The sequence below is a fragment of the Gracilinanus agilis genome, unplaced genomic scaffold (assembly GCF_016433145.1).
Source record: "Gracilinanus agilis isolate LMUSP501 unplaced genomic scaffold, AgileGrace unplaced_scaffold23811, whole genome shotgun sequence".
Classification (NCBI taxonomy): domain Eukaryota; kingdom Metazoa; phylum Chordata; class Mammalia; order Didelphimorphia; family Didelphidae; genus Gracilinanus; species Gracilinanus agilis.
This window is the reverse complement of record NW_025355593.1, coordinates 1-1,425: the sequence shown is the minus strand read 5'-3', so window position 1 is coordinate 1,425 and position 1,425 is coordinate 1. Positions and strand designations below refer to the sequence as shown.

The 1,425-nt window shown below is 69.9% G+C and overlaps 1 protein-coding gene across 1 annotated transcript; it reads left to right on the top strand.

Annotated features, from left to right (window-relative positions):
- Positions 1 to 130: 130 nt before the first annotated feature.
- Positions 131 to 1,189, top strand: LOC123254521 (mitogen-activated protein kinase kinase kinase kinase 2-like; the record flags this gene model as incomplete). The annotated part of the gene is made up of 5 exons (XM_044683523.1): positions 131 to 234; positions 396 to 453; positions 541 to 631; positions 746 to 810; positions 1,134 to 1,189. Coding segments are annotated over exons 1-5 (366 nt in total), but the record flags the coding sequence as incomplete, so codon positions are not given.
- Positions 1,190 to 1,425: the final 236 nt, after the last annotated feature.

Sequence of the window (1,425 nt, the reverse complement as noted above, 5' to 3'; positions counted from 1 at the left end):
CCTCTGGCCCCGCCCCAGTCCCGCCCCGATGCCCTGCTCGAGCTCGGGCTCAGCTCCTCCCCTTGGGGCGGGCTCGGGCTGCTGCCACCGCTGCGGGCTCCCGGCTCCCGCTAGGCGCGGGCCAGCCGCCTACGGGCCATGTCGCTGCTTCGGGATGTGTCCCTGCAGGATCCCCGGGAGCGCTTTGAGCTGCTGCAGCGGGTGGGGGCCGGCACCTACGGGGACGTGTACAAGGTGCGAGCCGGCCCCGGGGCACACCGCGTGGGGGCGGGGGCGGGTTGTCCCCAGACTGCTCCTCTGCGGCCAGCCGGCCCAGTCCGGGGGGGAGAAGGAGGGCAGGTTCCCCTCGGGCTCGCGCCCGGCCTGATGGGCAATGCCTCCTGACCCCCTTGCAGGCCCGGGACACGGAGACTTCCGAGCTGGCTGCCGTGAAGATAGTCAAAGTGGACCCAGGTGAGCCCTCCCCCCAGCCCCGCGGCCGCCTCCGGGCCCCCCACCCCCAGGTGACGCGGCGCCTCCTTCCTTCCTTCCTCCCTTCAGGAGATGACATCAGCTCCCTCCAGCAGGAGCTCACCATCCTCAAAGAGTGTCGCCATCCCAACGTGGTCACTTACTTGGGCAGCTACCTCAGGTGACCCCCCAGCCGCCCCGGAGGGCCCTCTTGGGGCCCCCCTTCTTGGTCCTGTGGGCCAGCCGGCCTTGAAGCCAGGCCCCCAGGATAAGCCTCTTGCCTCGTTTTCTCCAGAAATGACCGCCTGTGGATCTGCATGGAGTTCTGTGGAGGAGGGTCCCTGCAAGAGATCTACCAGGGTGAGACGCCCCCTCCCAGCCCCCGGCTCCAGCCCGGAGCTGCCCCTCTGGCCCGGCACTGGGGAACTGGGGAAGGGCATCTCCCCAGGCACAGGCTCTGGGCCCGGCGCTGAGGGCCTCCCAGGCTCCAGCCTCCCCCCCTCCCCTCTGGGGGGCTCCGACCCCACCCGAGCTCTGTCCAGGGAAGCGCCCGCCTTCACAGGCTCCCGGCTAGGCTTTGGCACTCAGGCCCGACTCTTCCGCCCTGACCTGGGCAGGGCTTTTGCTGGGGGGGGGGGCAGGGGCTAGCCTCGGGCCTGTCTCCCTTCACCCCCTTCTTGCAGCCACGGGACCCCTGGAAGAGAGGCAGATTGCCTACGTGTGTCGGGAAGCCCTCAAGGTAGGAGCTCCTTCCTGTGCTCCCACCCCCTGGCGGTCCTCATCCTGCCTGCTGCCGGCCATTCCCGAGGGCCGCCCATTGGTCCCTTGGGTGGGGACGGCCCTCCTGGTGGGAGACGGGGGCCAGGGGGAGGGGCGTCCCCTGTTGCCGGAAGCTTCTCGTTTCCCTCTTGGCTCACTGGCTTCCTGTTTAGGGGAGGGTTGAGGTGAGAGGAAGCAGCTTGGGTGGTGGTGGGG